Genomic DNA, 19,519 nt, shown 5'->3' with positions numbered 1-19,519 from the left:
GTAGGGAAAAGAAGAGGGAATGTCCCCAATATCACACCCGAGAAACCTTTCTCCAAAGAACAAATTCATGGTCAACAGGTTCCAATGAAAAGCATTGCTTTTCATAGAAAAATTTTTATCCTGTAAAATATTATTTATTTTCTCTACTGTGATTTGACTTATTGCTGAATAAGCTTTGGGACAAGTTACTGAATATACTCATTAGAAGCTGTCCACTAACTTATTAGTGGACAAGTTAGATGGAGGAAGCATAGATATAATCTCCCTTCAGGTTTTTAATGTTCACTCAACCCTATTAAAGTAGTAATTTTTTCCCTCCTAATTATGGTTTGTATAGCAGACACTATTACGTAGATATGCAAAATGCAAAACAATTACTTTACTGCTCAGTTAGCTTGAGAAACATTCCCAATGACTAATCTTAATTCTCTGGCTAACAATGATGACTTACCAATTTAAAATATTTACATTATCCTAACAGCCTTATTGTACAGGTAGCTTTCTCAAACTACTAATGTCAAGCAAGCACAGAAAAACTATACCTCCAAAAAGCCTCATGTCTCCTTAGTTACAAAAAGCTAAGCCAAACCAACACAACCAAAAAAATTAATCACCTGCATACAAACAGCATTTACTTCTACTCAGTCTCAAGAGCTTAAACAAAAAAACCCATAACTAAAGCTCAGCAAAAGGTAAACCCCAGCACCCCAAGACAGCATTACTTCAACAGATGTGTAATTTTCTAATCCATCTACAAGGCCTTTCCTCAGGCACATTTAAAGAGTAGGTGTTAAAAATGTATCCTGTTTTAAAAAGTGAACCTGCTTGTAAAACTATGTGGTAGATTTGTCTGCCTAAATGCACTATGCAACAAAACACAATGGGCACTGCTGAAAGTTTGGACCACAAAGCTCACATAAACAACATACCTTTACAGGAATATCATCCTCCTGATTTGCAGTTTCTGCAGTGAAGACATACGATATTTCTTTATGAGATGTTGTCTGCCTGCAAATGGCGCATTTAATTGAGCTCCGGCGGGTGCCAACGCTGTACTGTTCTATAATGATAGCTACACACTCATTACAAAAACAATGTCCACACGTCAGCACTGCCCACTACGAAGGGAATTAAAAAAAACAATACAACACAGGATCAGTTTTAGATTAATGCAGAAGAAAAACAGTGCACTAAAACATGATAAATTACACCTTCATAGAAACATTAGTTTATTATCATGAAACTCATCAGATTAAAACTGAAGAGTTTTAGATTTTTTACTAGCTAAAAAGCCTGGATTTCAAAGTTTTCCAACATAGAAAGATTCATGATCCGCATAAGTTCTCCGCATTTATTGTTCACTTTTTGCATTTTCTCAGTTCTAAGCTTGAGAAAAGATGTTACAGTCTTTCATTTCTATGAACAGTGATTCTTAATGCATAGGTTAAATATACAGATTAAGTATTTACAACATTTTTTTTAAAACATTACACAAATGTTTGTATTTGCCTGCTGTAAGAGTCTTTATCTATACATTCATACTAGATCAGTCTTTATTAAAAAAGTCCTAAAGAAACTGCTTTAATTTTTACATATTGTTACGTCCTAGACAACATTTTTGGATTTAAGAAAAAAGAAGATTTTTGAACAGAGAGGCTTAATTTTTTTTTTTTTACAGAATGCATTAGAAACAAAAGATTGCATTGCAGAAGCTGTCCTTCCTCTGCAAGCCTAGAACATCTGTGTGTCAGCTGCGACCTTAATAGAGGAGTAACTTTTAAACCAGTGTTTGTGCACCTAGAAATAGTGTCTTACTCTGTACTAGTCTGTTTTATAGGCCACTCTTAAGAGAAAAAAAAATCGTTTTCATGGGTCCAAGTAGCAGAGGGAATTGACTAAACAACTGATTATCAAACAAAAGATCTTTTAGGCTTTGTAAGGTTCTTTCAATCATGCAGAAACAGGATGCAAGGCATTTTAAACATTCCTTGCAACGTGAGACTACTATCATCTCAAGTGGCAGGCTCAGCCAAAGTTAAAGAAAAGACTATTTTTCCTTTTAGTGAACTCTTCCAGCTCAGAGATGCAGCATAATGGCAGTCAACGGAGTAAACAACTGTTCTCTGTAAAAACCTCTATTACCCCAGGAAGAAGAGCACAGAGGGGTTTTGGAAACACAGCAGGACAGTGGTTCATTCTTACACGTCTATAAAGCCAACAGAAACTAAACCACCTTAAAATAGCTACCCTAACAAAAGTGCAAATTTAGTTTGATTGTACAGGAGTCCTTTCATGTTTTTACCTAATGCATGGTAAGTAAAGTAAAAACTATGGCTTTTTACTTTATGATATAGATCGGTTTTGATTAAATCTTACTTAAATTTCAACTCCTGCAGTAGAGGAGTGGTGGGGACAGAAATCCAGATTTCTGGATTTCCAGAAAGATTGCCAGTCTTTATTTTATGTGTGTTTTTTTTTGTTTTTTTTTTACTACTGTTTAAATAGTTAATATCCATTTCTCTAAAGTCTAGAAGAAAAAAAAACCCCTACCAATAAGAGCAGTTATAGTAAAATACAAGTGTATACTGCAGAAGCTTATCTATTTCTTCATTCTGTTAGCTTACAAATGGCAAAGAAATTTTTCTGACAAAAGTATGAAAGCAAAACTTGAGCGTTGTAAAACAGTCAGCCATGCACATTTTTTGAACACTTCTGTCAAAACACTTAAGCATTGCTGTTAACAGCTAAAGGCAGTAGGGGTGCTTGCAACTGAGCAAGGTGTTATTTCAGGGGAGAGGTTGGCTGGTACTTTACAGGAAAGGGCTTATTTCCCCTGTTTCAATACGACGTTCACTTCAAATCACATGTTGAAAATTTGACACATAACTGATTTAGATCTAGGTAAAGACGTTCTAAAAACAAAAGCCTGCTGACTAACTATCTTACCTGTTTTCCCAGTTGACGTGCACATATTGGACATGGTTCTGGGTTCACTCCCCCAGTAGTTTTATCCTGAGACTATAAAGTAGAAAAAGGAAATAAACTTCGTGTTTCAACAAAAAAAAGTTATTCTATACTCAAAACAAGCTTCTAGGAAAAAAAAAAGTTCTTAAGAAAAAGTGTGAGCAAATTAAAAAACATCATTCATAAATAATTAAGTCTACATAAAGGAGTTTAAAAAAAAAAATGTAGTTTATGGTAAGTAAAAGGAGCATTATTCATACTGCAGTCCTTCAGCTAGCATCTGCATCTCTGCTACAACTTTGAAAAATCCTGGTAAAATACAAGCTTCCAACAAGAAACTCCTCATATTTTCTATCAGCTTTACATTCTTGTAAAAACACTTAACTATAATTAGTCATGCTTAACTATGCTTACTTAAGCATAATTGTACTTGAACAATTATGAAAATAATGCAACATACATGGGGTTTGTCTGGCTTTTGGGGTTTTTTTGTTTGTTTTTGTTTGTTTGTTTTGTGTGTGTGTCCCCCCCCCCCTTATTCAACCTACAGATCTGCTTGTCCTTCTGTTTTCAAAGGTAAGCTCTTCATAGCAAGTATATGTGGAGAGGTACATAATTTTATAAGGCTTCTACTAAACATGGCTCAGTTAGTTTTAATGAAAGTTTTAACCATCTAAAAATAGTTCATAGTTTTATAGCCACGTAATTAAGCAAATAGCCAAAATACAAATATAATAAATAACCTTATGACTATGCAGTAACACAAACAACATCACACTGAATTTCAACACATAATGAATCATTACAGAAAATGCATTTACTTTAAAATATAAGTTTTAAATAAAAATAATGGTAGGTTTCTTCCACTAGGTAAATAGAGTACAACACTTAGTAAAAGACCAAGGAACTGTAAACCTTACTTTCTCCAGATTAGTGAGATAGAGAAGTTGTCCTAATTTCTTTTGAAGCTGTGATTTGGCAACTGCCTTGTCATTCAACAGTTTCACTCGATTTTGCTCTACCTGTGGAAACAGTATCAAACATTCAAAAAAGAAAAAAGTAGTTAAGTTCTACAATAAGGCTGAAATGAATTTTTTTGCAAAATTCAACTGAATTATTTACTGGGGACAGACAGAAGAACAGCTCATCCTGGAAATTTAAGATATGCTTCTCCCCAAGCAAACTTGATTATCTATTCCTTTCCTGTACCCAGTTATGAACACAGTACTGTGAATGGACTGAGACCCACGAGGCATACAAACTTCCTCTTTATTGTTTTAATCCATATTATTGGTTCTTTCCAGAGACAAAACCAACTTAAAAATATTTTTTTAAAACTTTCTTGCAAACTTCATTCCATTTATCATCTATCTTCTTACAGTCCAATAGATCCTAGACCTTACTGCTGGTTCCAAAAACAACGTGTAAGAAACAATTAATTACTTTCCTTATACTTCTTAGAAGCTTTCACTTTTCATTTAACCAAAGATAGAAACATCACGATGACTTCTTTTTAGATTAATTACAGTTGGTAGTGGTGTAGTTACTAATACTGCAGAAGAGGCAAGGACCCAAAGAATGAAGGCCAAAGTAATGGGTGTTTCTTTTATTGTTGCAAATACATACATAAATCTTAGACTTTGTTAAACATTTATTAAGCAAAGTGCTCCATTTTAAAAATAGCTTTAATACACAGATGAAACAGATATTTCCCTACAGAAAGAAATACTTTTACCTAACACTGAATCTCACTAAAAAAAGCACAAAATATTTTTATTGAAAACATATTTCTATTGGTGAAAAAAAGACGTTAAATCAACACAGCATTTTCTTTATGTTCACGAACAGAGAGTGTCTCAGAGGTAGCTCAGAAATGCTGAGATGTCAGAAGACACTGAAAAAAGATTTGTCTTTTAGGTTTTCACTATTGATTTTTAGGTCCCTATGGAAAGTGGCAATATGGACAAGAAATCAGGTCACCTTGATTTTCCACCAGCTTGGAAAACCGGGCAATTGTAGAGAAAGGTCCCAGAACCATTCACCTGCTGCTGGAAGGACAGCAGTCTTTTGGAAACACACCACTCTTACACTCAGAAGGCTGATAAAAATATCTCAAAATAAGAGTTACAAGCTCAAAAAGGCCCATACACTGAATGTAGAAATAGGTAAGTACTCTTTACTCCAACAAGGCTTTCTGAAATGGAAACAGAGGCGTATCACAGACCTTATACACAGATCTGGATACAGATTTATTTTTATAGGAGGTCAGTTCTTTCAGAAAAAAAACCCACATTTCTTCCCTGCCAAGTACTTCACCTCATGTGGTTCTATGATGTGGAGAACTGGTGGATTTGGTTTTGGCTCATCAGGATGACGCACTCTCAGCCGTTCTGTAGCCATTGCCAGTTCATCAATAGCAGACACATGATCCCTCAGTACCATCCAATATTCATGAAGCAACTATAAGAAAAAGCCTCAACAAATTAGTAGCAGAACTGAGTTGAGTTCCCTTTATATGACTCTGCCATACAATGTATAATGTGAAAATCTTTTTGGAGTAAGGGATAATATTTCTTTACAGTAATTCAGCCACAACAATAACAAATTGTGAAGGAAAAGAAGCAGTATAGAGATCACCTTGCCTGCTTTCTTCTCCAGCCTCTCTTTATGAACAACTATAAATAGCTGTGTCTCATTTCTTCTACAACTATTACTATTAAAATAACTAATAAAACTAAAACAAAATGCCTTGCAAGACGAAGCAAATGCTGAATAAAGTAATAAAAAATGATTAAGTGATTTTGAACAGAAAGCTATCATAGTATTAAGACTGCTTCTCAAAGATGAAGTATGTTTTAAAGAAATGTTAACAGTCTGAGCGGTCTTGATAATAGCACAGACAAGCATAGCGTGAAGATAACATCAAATTCAATTTACCCCAGAAAAAGTAAATTCTGGCTTTCTACAAAAGAAATGGCTACAACTGGAAGTATGCTATACATATAAACTGACATTACTTTTAAATTACTGATAATACTGTAAAATACTTCTTCACAAACTTTCCACTATTTACATATTATATAAAAAATTTCAGTGATCTTACTGAAATTAAGACCATTTGCAAAGGTCAAAAATTACTGTCTCTCGATTTCTGATTTCTCAATTGTAAAGATATTTCTAAACACCCAGTTATTGGGGGGGTAGGTTGGTTGGGGTTTTTCTTTTAGCTCAAGAAAGACTATTGAAGCATTTGTTTTGAGCTATGCCTAGATTACAAGGTAAAATTACTGTGTATTAAACCTGGCATACAGGGTAAGGACAGAGAGTAAGTTGAAGACAGGTTACTCCCCCAAAACTAACTAAACTAAGCTAAAACTAGGGAGAAACTAAGCTAAAGTTATTTTTCTTTAAAAAAAAAAAAAAAACCAAAACCCAACCAGAAAGTAACAAAAACAAAACCAAAAACCAGACAGCATGACTACAGCAAACTAGAAAGGCTCTTGGTTGTCACTCTAAAGCGTAATTCAAGTAATATCAGTTAACTGAAGTTTCCTTTTCATGATATTAATAATTCTACTGCCACCTGATGCTTTCTCAGAAATACCAGGAGTAGCTTCAAGTATTCATTCAATTTCTTCACTAAATGTGCACAAAAGTTCTTCAGTTAGTATTAACTAATGGAAAAGCCTGGCTGTTACTTTTGCTTTCTCCTCTAAGTCAGAGTTTGTGCATATTAAGCATTTGTCTGAACTGCACAAAGCTTCCCTTATTTGAAAAAACACTACTAAAAAAAGTCTCTGTGACTAAGAAACAGTGGCAAAAAAATCGGCTCACTTTTGTTTTCAGAGCATTTATGATTTCACTAAATTTAACCACAAATTGTCTGTTGTTCTTTTTATTACGTTAATAAATTAGGTAGTTTGGGGTGGGGTGCAAAAGGCCAATTTCTGGTCATGAACACAAGCTTGGTTTAGATTTAAGGGTTATTTTTACAGAGTATCATCCCTGTAGCTGAATGTAGATTAGAGTAGTATGGACAATTGAATCAATATCTCCAAGTCATAACAGATGGAATCATAACGGCACTGTTTTCATTCTCATTGGCATATCAGTCCCACCTTTTGCTTCCTAAAGTTCAAAGGACATGAAGAGACTGTGTTCCCTTCTTGCAGCAGAAAATCCCCAACACATAGCAATGCTTTGGTAACTGGCTACCTTATGGCCTTCTCCTTTTGTGAACTGCTACAAGCCAAAGACAAAATAATGATGCATGAGAACAACTAGGGTCATTATTCTCCAGTCAGCCCTTTGGTACCCTAAGCAAGTGACCTGACTTTGTGAGAGTAGCACAACTTCATTAGGTGTTTAATAACTTTGAGATACCTAAATGCTGATTGAGATGCCATTTTGTTTAAAAAGGTTTTGCACCGTGTTACACTAACCTTTTTTTTTTTTTTTTTTAAGGCAGCTCCAGATTAAGTCTTACTCCTAAGTAGCACCACCAATTTGAGGTAAGTAGGTGATCAGTAACCAAGTAGGCAAACCCTAATTTCGGGAATACAGCTTAGATTTGTTCATATTCAGCTTAAATTTGTTTACATTACATTAAATGGACTACACAATTGTTTCATCACCATTTCATTTACTGTACCTTATATTCCTTTTTCCATGCTTCAAAGAGTTCCAGAAATATGCTGCCTTCTTCAGTTAGCTTAACATCCATTCGGTGAGCTTTGGCAAAGGAGAGAATAGCTTTCAAGGCACGTTCAGTTTCACTGGTTGCCCACAGTCCTCTACTTGTGGTGGGCAAACGGTCATCAACAAGACCTTCTTCATCTTCTATCATCTCCTCAAATATTGCCATTTGGCCTTTAACACTTAAAAACAAACCCAACATGACACTTATCACTGATTTTGTACTTCCACATCCATTTCTACTTATTCACCATATATTTCAGCCTTCTAATATTTGATTAAAGGATAAAGCAAACCAAAAAAAACCCCAAACAACTGTTTATTACTGTATATCCCAAAAGCTTGCTTTGAACACAGTAACCTCAGTACCAGCAATGAAATCACTGTACAGGCCACTTTGTCAGCTCAAAATCATCAACAGCTTTTGTAAAGGCTTACGCATCTTAATTATCTTTCAGTAGTTAACCATTATTAATGTCACATTGATTTACAAATTTGCAATTCTGGCTTCTTAAATCAGCAAGACTTGCAGTTAAACGCGCATGCAAAATTTCCTGTGTATTGAGCTATTTAAGAACACTACAGCTTCCCAGTTCCCTCCTTGACAAGCTATGCTAATTCAGAGACACACTAACAATTCCAGCAATCATTAGGTAACAGAGCTCCCACCGGTAAAGACTTTTCAAAATGTCTCCTCTTTGACCTCAAGATTTTTGACTCCAATTTTGACATTGTGATATGGGAGATATAAGTCAAAGACAAAGTGTGCAGAGGGCTGTAGTCTATGCCTCCCAGTACTGTCCACTACAGATACGTCTCGTATCATGTGCTGGTACAACCCTTCTTTCAGCTCAGAGCTGCATTCATGTCTGAAATCTCCTCTCTCATTGTGGCTTTAGTCAAGTTTTGTTACTTTACGAATTATACAGAACTAAAAAAAAAAAAAAAAAAAAAAAAAAAAAAAAAAAGAAAATCTATGAATGAGTATAGTATTATACCATTTGCAACCAGACAGCAAATATTTGCACAAATAGGAATATGTGTTTAATTAACATACTTTTATTTATACGCACATTTTCTGAACACTTCAACACTTCATTTCAAATGCGTGGTCATATTATAGCAGCTCAATAGAAGTGGCATACATTCCTTGTACACAACTTTTTCAAATGAAATTTACATAGAAAATTAAACCTGACTAATAAAATGACTATGAAGGCCACTAGTAAGAAGTTGATACAATTTGTTCATAAAGTTATTTCAGAAAGCTTAAAGTAGAAAATATAAGACAATCCAATTTCACTTTTTTTTATAGCGAGAAGTTTATAAAGCTATGAACTTACGTATGAGAAAAGAGCTTTGACTCGTATTCTGTGAACAACTCATCGGCCTTACAAAAGACACAGCTGCAATACAGAAGATAGAAAAAAAGCGCTCAATGTCATCAGAAACCAAAGTATTTCCTGTAATTCCCTATTCCAACATAAAACACCCACACGAAGTCCTTCAATAAGCACAATTTAACAGTTTTATGTACACCCAATATAATAACTGACAGGAAAAGATTTTATAAGAATAAAATCAAATTAAGGTTAGGATTCTAATAAATGGATCTGTGATATCTGTGTGCATACAAACGCTGAGTACAGAATAAAGACTTTAATCTCTTATTGTAAACAAAAGAAAACTTAATAATACACCTCTAAAGTATATTTTCTGTTTTCAAGACATACTTGTTGAGTGGGAGTCTAACAGGTCGCAAATGGCAGATAGTGGCAGCCTCAATAACCTGCTTTGACGGAGGGCCTTCTAAGTTTTTCACTGCTTCTCTTACAATCTTCTGGAATTTCTTCACTTCATCCAGCTGGGTTGTGAGCAGGTATTGAAGGCCTCTGCAGTCACGGAATCTGATTTAAAGAAAAACGGAATTAATTGCACACTGAGTCACCGAATCCAAACTTAACTCAGTATTTTGAAGTAGAAGAGAAATAGCAAAATAGCAACATAGAGTAACATATGAAGCTCATATCATAAGCAAATGCTTATTACTACTACATGTAATGCTAACTGTTAGAAATCATTCCCTTGTATCCCCTGAGACAGTGGCCTGGTATTTGTACAATAGAAAGACTCTTTCCAAGACTTGAGAGATGCAACCGAGTATCAGTAGTCAACACTAGCCTGCAACATTCTGGTGCACAACACAAATCTACTAAAGGTAAACAACTGCACATACTTATAGTCTTATTGGCATCTGTTGGCCAACAAACTGATTTTCAATGCACCTGTGCAACTCACAGCAGACACATGCATCCATCACAAAAATATACTGCCGCTTGCAAAGTTAAAATTGTTAAACAGACATGACAGGGAACTATTTTCCTAAAACTTAGCTGTCTTTCTTGATTGGAGTGGGAACATAAATACCAGTTAAGCACGTTCTATATTGTGTTTTTCCTCTGAGCAGAGGTCTTTTGCTGAGTGCACCATTCATACAAGGTCTGGCATTTGAATACAAGACAGTGTACTAAAGACTGTGGTTCTATCTCATATGGAAGGTTTGATCCAAAAGATCCCTTTTGTAAAGCGTGGAGGGAAAAGCACAGATTTAACACTACTAAAGTCTGGAATTTAAAATTACCTACTTAAGCAATATGCATTTTAATATAAAATAGACAAGTCTGCCTAGCCAGGTAGCCTGAAAATACATATAAATTGCAGTAACAAGTCTGCTGTTAATACTATCAGTTGTAAAATATTTCAGATTTATAGAAGTCTCCCACACTATACCCTGGATTAACCATCTCTAATACTCGACTAGAAATAAACACTTGTTGCTTCCACCACTGACCAGTAACGCCTCATAAGACACAGTTTGTTTTTATTACATATGCCAAAATAAATTACAAAGGAAGTAAGTTTTATCCCTATTCTATAACAGCGAGAGTTGAGTCGCAGATAGGTTTTCCAAAGTTATACAACCCATAAGCAGCAACAATTTAAAAAGATACTTCCTAAATAGCTCATTTCAAGTAAGGAAAACCCCCGAATTTTTCACCAGTATGACACAGGCAAGTATATAGATAGATGCATAGGCATATGAGCTCAGCGTGAACATGAAAACAATTCTTTCCTCAAATTTATTTTGACCAGAATGAGATGCCATCATTCTCAAGTAACACTTATCCATGAAATGTTAATATCACAGACTCAAAGATTGGTTGAGGTTGGAAGGGACTTCTGGAGGTTGTCTTGTCCAATCCCTCTACTGAAGCAGGGTCACTTAGAGCTGGCTGCTCTAAGGATGCTCTCAGGACGATGCCCAAGTGGCTTTTGAGTATCTCCAAGGATGGAGACTCTACAAATTTTCTGGGCAATCTGTGCCAGTGCTCAGCCACCCTCACAGTAAAAAATGTTGATGTTCAGAAGGAACCTCCTGCATTTCAGTTTGTGCCCAGTGCCTCTTGTGCTGTCACTGAGCACTGCTAAGAAGAGCCTGGCTACATCTCTTTTGCACCCTTCCTTTAGGTATTTATATACATCGAGAACTGCCCCCCAAATCGCTAGCAGTCCCAGCTCTCTCAGTCTCTCCTTATATGTGAGATGCCACAGTCCTTTCATCATCTTCTTGACCCTTTGTCGGACTCTCTTCAGTATGTCCATCTCTCTTGTACTGGGGAGCCCATAACTGGACACAGAGTACTCCAGGTGTGGCCTCATGAGCACTGAGTAGACGGAAAGGATCACCTGCCTCAGCCTGCTGGCAATATTTTGTTTAATGCCATCCAGGATACCATTAGTCTTCTTTGCTGCAAGGGTACATAGATGGCTCATGGTCAACTTGGTGTCCATCAGAACCCCCAAGCTCCTTTTCTGCAGTGCTACTGTCCAGCTGGGTGGCCCCAATATCCATTTTGAACAGACAGCATTTCCTTCTTTCTTCTCAGCATAATTCTGAATTTTGAAGAAGAGGAAGTTTTATACATTTATCTAGCTTATTCAACAGGATTATGTTAAGTGCTGAAAAGTAAAAGATATGCTCACTTCCAGCAAGGGCAAGGAATTGCCACCTTTTGGGACCGTGATAACAGAGTAGTCATACTGGAGAATATGCCTTTACATATTTAATTAAAATCTGTGCATATTTTAAGCATTTAAATTTACACACATACACATTCAATATTTTATATATTTTATATATATATAAAATAAAAAATATGTATTTAACCCAAAGATGATTCAGAAAAGACTGTATTTAAGAGCATAAGGATTGTTCATGTATTGAGAAAACTGCCTGAAGTTAAACTGTGAAACCACTCTCCTTCCTGTGTTTCCCCTTTCTGTGATGGATTTACAAAGCTGGAGTACAGAACATACAAGAGGAGGCTGGGAGAAAAGGGCTTATTCAGCCTAAAAATGAGACCGCTCAGGAGACACCTTACAGCTTTCTACATCTATCTAATTGGAAGGTACTGAGAAGACTGAGCCAAACTTTTCTCAAAGGTGTATGGTGAAAGGACAAGAGATCATGGACACAAGATGCAACACAGGAAATACTAACTAGACAGAAGAAAATTTGTTTGTTCCCCGCCGAAGTGGGTCAAATACTGGAACAAACTTCACATAGAGGCTATGAAACCTCTCGTCTTGGAGATACCCTAAACTCAACAGGACAAATCCCTGTGCAACTCGATAAGGCTGAATCTATGAGCATGGGCCTGGATCTGTAAGCTGGGGGTTGATCTAGGTGACCTCCAGATGTCCCTTCCAATCCATTATTGTGTAATTGTACACAGCAATGGTAACATGAGACCAAACCAAAATTCTTTGTTCAGAAAAAAAGTGATGCTGTCTTATGCTGTTACACAAAGATTTTCTGATATTGTCTGTATACTTTCCATTTAAGCAAGTCAGTTTCTTTTAGAGGTTATTCAATTTTAATGCAATAAACTCTGAATCTTTCTTGCTCAGCAGTTGCATGAGTGCAGAAGACTGTAAAACCACAGTAGATAATACCAAGGAACATTTAAAAGAATGCTCGTCTAGGAAAAAACTAAATTCTCCTGCTCTTCTTTCCATATCTTCTATCTAGTTATGCTTTTTGCAGGACTGTTTTTATGAACTTCAATTGCAGCCCAGATGCTCTGACGCAAAAATGCCTGCTATTTAATTGCAACTGTTAACACGAACTGATAAAAGGACTTGAGCAGACTTAACTGTATACATGAGCCTATTTTAGCTATTCTCTTACTTCTCTGCCATGGAGAGTTTATTAGTCTGCTGTTTGTAGTTGCATGTTACTTCGTTTTGCACACGTTGAACAAGCTCCTCATCGATGGCATACTGTATTGCTGTCTGGATGACATCCAACCACCAAGGAGAACCTAAATGTATCTGTATGCAAAAGAACAGATTTATCAATGAACATTCAAACAAACAACCAATTTATTCATTGCAGTAGAGGCTTATACTGCTCTTTAGGCCACACGTAAACACAGACCGGTAAATTCTATGGAAAGTGGAAGAAGAGAGTATGCATTAAAAATATCCCCTTTCCTGTTTAAGTGAATACATGATTAAGAATTTTTCCACATTCCCATCTACTTCCACACTTTCAAATTGCTTCAGTAGAGTTAGATGCACCAAGGCCATCTACACAGAATAGCCACATAGAAGATACTGTAATCTCAAAGCTTCCTCTTTCTTTCTCCCAAAGAGAGATGAAAAGATCATTTAATCAGAGAAAGGAAGCTCTCTGTGAAATTACTAGAGCAACACTGAAGTGACCTTATTAATTTTAAAAGGTAAAAGAAGATGCAGAAGTTCACTTCTTCATGTGCCATTTGCCCCCACTTCTTTATTATTTCTTTACTATTATGCAAGTAACAAGCAGATTTTAACTCAGGTATTCATCAATTCATTAAGGGTTTGTACCTTCCCATGAAACCTGAATTGTCATATTGACTAAACACAATTAAGCCTTAAGCACAATGACTAAAAGCATGTCAAAGAACAGTTCCTTTGAACGTAACCGAAATACCATCTGATACACCACAGAAATGTTTTAAGGCCAAAACCTATAACTTATTTACCTAAATTACAGATGAAGCACAGTTAACATAATAATCAAGCATGGTCTTAAACTTCACTAGAATCATTCCACCATGTACTTCTGGTTTTAGTTATCTGTTCATCAAGTACTGTGTGCCTCTTTATGCGGGGAACACAGAATGTGTTTTGGGGCTCTGTGTGTGCATGTGTATGCGTGCGTGCACGCTGCCCGAGTCCCATTCCAAATAGGCCTTCAGAGAACTGTTAGAGATAACAAACAGCTGGAGTTCTGGATAAACAGATAAAAATAATATTAACAGATCTCAAAATTCAGAGACTAAATACTTAAGAGGTACCTGCCTTTCTCTGGAGCTCCCGAATGGTCTGAAGAACTGGCTGCAAGGCCTGATGGGCTTCTGCAACTTCTGCATTGGATTTACTCATATAATGCTGTCGAAGTTGTTCTGCCTGTATGGCAATAGGAGATTAAATTATGCACAACTCATTAATGAGGAATAATTGAAAATGTAAAAAATCCCCAACTACTGTAATGTTTTAAAATGGTTAGCTATGTGCTAACCACTTTCATTCCTAAGCAATATTTAGCATTAGTTTTTTCCTCTAGAATCTAGCCCCAAAAAATATTTGAGGAGACAAATGACTACAAAAGATGCTAACTAAGCAATTTTGCTTTTGGACAAGCCCAAACAACACAACAGGAATACACAGTATTACAACAAGGAACTGGAACTTAACTGATAACTCTTACTTCTCTGTACATTAAAATATAGTGTTGAATAAGTAAACAATAAAAAGATCCTAGAACAATCTGAAAACAGAACAATTAAACTTACCTACATCTAAAACTTATTCATAAAGTAACAAAAAGGTTTGAATTTCATTATTCCTAGATGCACCAGATTTTTTTTTTTTAAAACTGATGAACAAATGACTTGTATTGCTTACAAGTAACATGTACACACATGTATCTTTCACCATTACATTCTGATTTCACTAGATACCTTTATTTTGAGCATTTTAGGGTGTGTTTAAGTCTTTCTTCTTTTTGTTTGCTACTATCAAGGTGAATATATCATTGTTACAGATGGAGCTCAGTTTACCAGAAGTGGACAGGACTAGCAGGTATTTGGAATACCTGGCAGAAGATTGTTTTTTCATAGCTATCTCTGCTCCACATTTATAAGCAAAATACAGATTTTTCAGTCCTCTTTACAATAATGTCAGGAGAGGCGATATAAAAAAATCGCTAGTTACAGGTCAATTAGAAGAACTGCCAGTATTTCTATAAAGGCTGGTAGAAATTTCTTTAAATATTTAAGAGAACAAGACTCACTAAACCAGGAAAAAATAGCTTATATTTACGAGGAGACAGGGAAGCATTTTGGAATAGCGGGCACCTATGTAGGAAAACATAAACTTCACCTAGAGAAGACTCCGACTCTCTGAAGTTAAAATGAGAAAGCTAAAGAAAATGTGAGTAAACAAAAGGACTCAAAAGAATTCAGGATGATGCATTCTTTAATCAGTAACATCTAGGTAAGTTATTTCCATGAGAACTTTGTGGAGGTGGGGAAATCACGTTTTAGAGATTAAAATTATTAAAACTTCCATAAAACAGACAATTAAGATCACCAAGCATTCAGAACAACAGCATTTTACTGGACATTTTTGCTCTCACCTCTCACACTAAAAAACTCTTGATTTTACTAACCTGAAAGGAAGTGTGCGTAGTTAACTTGAAAGCTATTTAACGTTATTTCTTTAATTAGAGAAAATACTGAAGGATAAAAAAGTAAAAAGGTGCTCTTCAAAATGTATCTATGTAAAAATGAACGATGTTTACCTCTTCAGCAAGTCGGCTATCACGCAAAGTTGGGGGAATTCCTGGGTGCTTTGCCAACAACAATTCCATCAAATTGTGTGTAGAATGAAGTCTCTAAATATACACAAAGTCAACAGCAATCATGAAAAAAATACACTGCAACATCTGTGACAGGAAAACCTTAAACAGCAGTTACAGCTTACAGCAAGAAATTAGTATTAATTTAAAATTAGTTGGGGTTTTTTTCTCTGTTAATCTGGAAGCATCTTATGAAGAAAATAAACATTCTTTTTCTCATTTTACTGAGGTAGGAAAGGAAACATTAAAAAGACCTTCAAAGGTACCTTCTTCAATACCTCAAAAGTGTATTAGCAGGCAAGTCTGATACCAAGTCATCATATCCTGTCCCATACTCACCCCTTAATTAAAACAGCTTTTGACTATTAAGGAAAACAAGTTATTTCTCTCAGAGCACATTCTTTTGTAAATATCTTTCAGAATGTTATAAGGAGACAATTCATTTAGCCTATCTAAAGCAAAATAAAGTATACGGAAAAAAACTAGCTCTCAAGAGCTTCAATAATTTTTTTGTACTTTTCACTGTCCTGAAATAAAAGATGACTTAATAAAAGCATGACTTTTTGTTTATTTTTAGGGAAAATAAACTTATTTGTTAATATAAGGCAACTCTATTCCTCTTCCCCACGCTCACCCTCCATATCCCAAACCAGACCCCTAGTATTATGCTGCCTACGTATCTCCCACAAACTCACACTAATAACCTCCACTATTACGAACTTGTGCCCTTCTCACCTCCTGGATTCACTTCACCTTTGCCCTATTACCATCTCAGCCACCAAAAAGCACTGGCCAGCAGTTGTTTGCCATTATCTTAAAGAGCTACGACTAGGAGGCACTCAACAGAAGTTGAGTTTTATTACACAAAGGCAGCGTACATTTTGAGGAAAAAAAGCTTTATTGGACTGTATAATCTAGTAAAATAGCTTCATTAACAATCTTTTTATGAGTAGGTTCACAAGTTTATGCTGATATGGCTACGTGAAGTGAAAAATGCCTCTGGGAAGTCACAAAGGAGAAGGAAGGATCAAAGAAGCTAAACAGAGCCATCAGATGCCCGCATGTAAGCTAATCAAAGACTAACTTACTTATGAAGCAAGCAAAATAAAGACATAGGCAACTGATCACTTATCCATCCATCATTAACATTTTAAATATCTTGTTATGCTTAAGAGACTTTTGGTTAACTTAGAACTGATTTTTCTTGAAGAAATATAAAGATGTTACTTACAGAACCACTGCTTTTTTATAAAGGAACATATATTAATATTTTTAGCACAGTATTTAAAATGTATCCATATATTTCCTGAAAAGAAAATTCACTTTGATTCATTTTCACATTTTGATGCCTCTTCAGGGAATATCTTCTGCAGTGCAACAATTTTCTTATTCTCTATCATTTGGCACATTATTATTATTCTCAGTGTAAACCCAGCATCTTGTATTCACACTGTGTAATACAGTACCATTAATGTGAGCAGTCAGTCACATACATGTCTAGGAATTCAGCGTGTTAAGTTTATTACAGAACAGCAGGTGGAGATCATGCACTGCTTCTGGGGTATCATGAAGATTCACAAGCAAAAGTTTCTAGAAATACAGTAACTTTTAAAGAAAAAGGAAATTTGAAGGTCACTGGACCTTATATAGATTCCTATATAAAGTTTATAACGACAGCAAGCTGAAAGAGTCATTCAGCACACCACTGGGAGGAAAAAAAGACTGACCTGTTAAATTCAATCTAAAGTTTTCCAGTTCTTAACTATGTCTCTTTACATTTGAATGCTCACTCACTTGCAAGGAATCTGTTTTGAGCTTTTCTTTGTGCTCTTCAGATGATCGTAACACTTCTCTGTACAGCTCTGCAGCTGATGCATATTCTCCTGAATTAAAGAGAGTAACAAAAACATACACATACATATATTGTGTTGGTTTTTAAATATACAAACTGCCATGGCTGGCCATTATTTGTAACATACTAAGATATTTTCAGAGAGGCTGTGTAGTATTTACTTGTCTTCAAGCAAATCTTCCCTATTCATTCCCTTCCCGCTCCCATAAAAACCCAACTGGTAAAAGACGGAGTATTCTATTTTACAAAGACTAAAGCAGTTTCCAAATTAAATATCTTCTGTGACTGCAAGATCAATAGACCTCTTGATCTTAAAATACGTATTCACAGTTGCATAAGTCCAAAAAGTCTCACATGTTGCACTAAAAACTATCATCTACAACTCACTGCAGTGATGCATTACTAAATTCTCACTGCAAACACATTATTCACTCTTCCAGTGAAAACAATGAAAGTTGCATCATACTTCAGAAATGCAGAAATGATTAAATACATGCAGGGAGCATAACTACTGATGTAAGCTGCTAACATCACAATCACATTTCAGAAATTAGATCATACAAATTAAAAAAGAAATACAAAATTGAAGTTGCATATGGAAAAGCAGCAAAAAAATCAATTTTTATCTTCTTTTGTCAACTGACAGAAATTTATTTAGCCAGTAATAGTCTTAGAAGACTCTTAAAACATGGAGGAGTACAGGGACATGAAATGTACAAAGACAGATAACAGGGAAAAACAAAAATCATCTTCCTACCTATCCGGAAGTATAAAAACCATTTCAACAAGATTTGTTGCTTCTTACATCAAAACAGTTGCCAGTTGCAAGGGTGTAATCCTGAAATATACTATTGCCATTACTATAGCAGGACAAAAGCTATGAGCTGAATTTGCAAGGCCTCAAGCTTGAGGCTTGTCAGGCCTCCTTTGAATTTTTCTTGACCTGCCTGGAACTTTTACTTGGCTTAGCTGTGACAGCAATTTCTCCAATTCACTAGGTGTCTATGGTAATTTTTTTTTTTTTTTTAACTTTTGTTTACCTTTGTGTGGTACAATCACAGCTTTATATAGACAGCAGTAACAAGCAGTTATTCTATGTAGAATGAGATATTTACAACTAACACAATGATGTAGTGTGGAGAAATACAGGCCTGGTAACAACAGCAGAGGCCTTGAAAAGTAAAGATATAGGATGCAGTGTGGAGGAGTACAGCCATGGGATGCTAAGAGATGGTGCACAGGCTTGGCAGTGAACAAGGAAGCCATGGCTATAAACAACTCACCCACAGTCAAAGAAATGCAGACCTAGAGCTGGACAAAACTGGTTTTAGGGGCAAAGAGAACAAAGAAATAGTATGTAACATTCATAAAAGGCATCATGTACACTAAATTTGGTGTTAACGTGGAGCTGCAGACCAATGAAGAAGGAAAGGTGTAAAAGTGTGCTAGCAAACATAAAAATGACCCTAACTAGATCCTTGAGTGAGAAAGAAGAAACTATCAACACAAAGACCTTATTCCTCCTGATGACGAACTCCAGATGGTGACAACTATCTGCCACTACCAGTATGAAACCATTGACCTCAGGACCCAGAAGAGCAGTAGAAAGGTGAGCATAAAAGCAGGACAAGCAGTAGAAACAAGTTAAGTGTGATTATTATTCTTTTTTTTATCTGTAACAATGAGATCTGGGCTAATAATAATTAGACTTACAAGATTTCACATATACTAACAATAAATGCATGGCTTTACTTATATATACGGTGCACTTCCTCCTTGCTGTTAATGACGACTGAGTGTAACAGCAATGCTGGGGCAGGGGGGAAAAGTTATAGACCAGAACTCTGCCTCAATCCTCCTTTTGTTTCTCACCAGATAAAATTTTCATCAATCTGCTTTTCAAACAGGACCAGACTTGCTGCTACAAGTGTATTTTAGAAATATTTAATCTGTACGGGAATCTTTTTAAGCACTTAACTGTATCTGAAAAAATTTGATCTCCACCCTGCAATCATAACAAAGTATTTCAAACCCAC

General features: G+C 35.7%; 1 protein-coding gene across 1 annotated transcript in view; it reads right to left on the bottom strand.

Annotated features, from left to right (window-relative positions):
• The window catches only part of SHPRH (SNF2 histone linker PHD RING helicase, E3 ubiquitin protein ligase), a 45,088-nt gene that overhangs the window by 9,136 nt on the left and 16,433 nt on the right, over positions 1-19,519 (bottom strand). The window contains exons 12-22 of the mRNA XM_010282457.1: positions 17,426-17,514; positions 15,575-15,667; positions 14,071-14,178; positions 12,911-13,053; positions 9,393-9,566; positions 9,003-9,065; positions 7,616-7,841; positions 5,281-5,424; positions 3,885-3,986; positions 2,947-3,018; positions 930-1,118 (exon numbers count right to left, since the gene is read on the bottom strand). Of these exons, the coding sequence (XP_010280759.1) occupies positions 930-1,118; positions 2,947-3,018; positions 3,885-3,986; positions 5,281-5,424; positions 7,616-7,841; positions 9,003-9,065; positions 9,393-9,566; positions 12,911-13,053; positions 14,071-14,178; positions 15,575-15,667; positions 17,426-17,514 (1,403 nt within the window). The remainder of the gene's footprint in view (positions 1-929; positions 1,119-2,946; positions 3,019-3,884; positions 3,987-5,280; positions 5,425-7,615; positions 7,842-9,002; positions 9,066-9,392; positions 9,567-12,910; positions 13,054-14,070; positions 14,179-15,574; positions 15,668-17,425; positions 17,515-19,519) is intronic.

This window comes from Phaethon lepturus, unplaced genomic scaffold (genome assembly GCF_000687285.1).
Source record: "Phaethon lepturus isolate BGI_N335 unplaced genomic scaffold, ASM68728v1 scaffold5270, whole genome shotgun sequence".
Taxonomy (NCBI): domain Eukaryota; kingdom Metazoa; phylum Chordata; class Aves; order Phaethontiformes; family Phaethontidae; genus Phaethon; species Phaethon lepturus.
Note: the sequence above shows the minus strand (reverse complement) of the source record. Positions and strands in the feature narration are given on the sequence as shown.